Source organism: Strix uralensis, chromosome 22, assembly GCF_047716275.1.
Source record: "Strix uralensis isolate ZFMK-TIS-50842 chromosome 22, bStrUra1, whole genome shotgun sequence".
Lineage (NCBI taxonomy): Eukaryota > Metazoa > Chordata > Aves > Strigiformes > Strigidae > Strix > Strix uralensis.
Window position 1 is genome coordinate 3,538,877 of NC_133993.1, and position 1,821 is coordinate 3,540,697.

A 1,821-nucleotide genomic window follows, 5' to 3' on the forward strand; every position below is an offset into this window, starting at 1 on the left:
AACTGTATGTTCAGTTAGTGTTACATCTATGTTTTTAGCCTTTTTTATGTATACATATACATTTACTACCTGAACTTTTGTGGTGCTGTTTTCAGCAGTGTGAATGTCAGCAGAGTCTCTGTGTTCTTCTATTCTCCATCCTGTAGGAAAGTAGTGTGCATTACAGAAGTCTTCTGGAGATTTTTTTTGCTAAGATTTGGTTTGTTTTTCTGGTGTTGCTATCGAAAGCAAACTAACAAGTCATTGGAAACAAAGACATGCGTCCCTCTCTCTTTCTTGTAGGAACTATTGGTTCTACTTTGTAAAAACGTTCCACAGGGAATAGTTTACGAAGTGCCCTAATTCTTCACACAGACTTGCTGTTGTGGAAGTCTTACATTTGCTTTTTCTTCTGCTTTGACACCTGCAGGGGTAGCTGTGGGCACCCAGTATGGAATGAAGAACCAAACTTCTATCAATGAGTTCATTCTTCTGGGATTTTCCTATGGGCTGCGGGTTCAGACCTTACTTTACCTGGTCTTTCTGGTCACCTACATGGTAACAATCACTGAGAATGCAATCATCATCTTTGTGGTGAAGAGAAATCATCACCTCCAAAAGCCCATGTATTATTTCCTGGGGAACTTGTCCTTCCTGGAGATTTGGTATGTCTCAGTAACATTGCCTAGGCTTTTGTTTGGGTTCTGGTCACAGAACATGACCATCTCATTCTCCAGCTGCATGACCCAGTTATACTTCTTTATCTCCCTTATGTGCACTGAATGTGTCCTCTTGGCTGTAATGGCCTATGACCGCTATTTGGCTGTTTGCCATCCCCTACGCTACCCAGCCATCATGACCCATAAGTTGTGCTTTCAGCTGTCAATTTTCTCATGGGCGGGAGGCTTTTCCATTTCCTTGGTCAAGGTGTCTTTTATTTCACGCCTCACATTTTGTGGCCCACAAGTCATAAACCACTTCTTCTGTGACATCTCTCCAGTCCTGAACCTTTCCTGCACTGACATGTCCCTTGCAGAGACAGTGGACTTTGCATTAGCCTTGGTGATCCTGCTGGTACCTCTCTTGATAATTGTTTTCTCCTATTGCTGTATCTTGTCAACTATCTTGTGTATGCCTTCAGCTCAGGGAAGGAAAAAAGCCTTTTCCACTTGTACCTCCCATTTCACTGTAGTCATTATCTTTTTCTCTGCCACTCTCTTTATGTATGCCAGGCCCAGGAGGATCCGTCCATTCAATCTCAGCAAAATAGTGTCTGTCTTTTACGCTGTGTTCACTCCAGCACTGAACCCTCTAATCTATTGTCTGAGGAACAAGGAGGTGAAAGAGATTCTAAAAAAGATCATAGGCCCAAGCTGCTCCACACACCGATAAGTTCCTAGGCTAAGGACACAGGAACACGGACAGTAATGAGAAGTTTATTTCTTGAAATGTAGTTGAGTAAGACAACTACAACTTGTTCATTGGTCACTCAGTCATCACTGTCTCGCTGCACTGAAGTCTGGCAAGTCAGAAATCATATCATTGGTTCTATGTGGAAATGTGACCTCATTCATGAGGGTGTTTTGATCTACACCTGGCTGTAAGCTATCCTGCTACAATAGCCATATGATAAGTCATACTAGAACCTTGACTGATAGATAATTTCCTTTTGAAAATCCTAAAAACCAGATTTATAATTTTCAAAACCATGTAGGAACATTGGATGTCATTGAAAATCAGTTGGCCAGATCCTTACAGACACAGTTAAAGAGAGCTAAAACACCCATTGAAGAAATAGGCTGACCTCCTTATTCTATCACAATCTTACTGTATACAAAAAAT

At 41.5% G+C, this 1,821-nt stretch overlaps 1 protein-coding gene across 1 annotated transcript; it reads left to right on the forward strand.

Moving 5' to 3' along the window:
• Nucleotides 1–383: 383 nt before the first annotated feature.
• LOC141953387 (olfactory receptor 6B1-like) lies at nucleotides 384–1,371 on the forward strand. The gene has a single exon (XM_074891923.1). It carries the CDS (start codon nucleotides 436–438, stop codon nucleotides 1,369–1,371), a length of 936 nt encoding a protein of 311 aa, XP_074748024.1. The 5' UTR covers nucleotides 384–435.
• Nucleotides 1,372–1,821: the final 450 nt, after the last annotated feature.

Bases quoted from the DNA above. Each gene is read 5' to 3' on its own strand.
- LOC141953387 (XM_074891923.1), top strand. From the start codon at position 436: ATGAAGAACCAAACTTCTATCAATGAGTTCATTCTTCTGGGATTTTCC.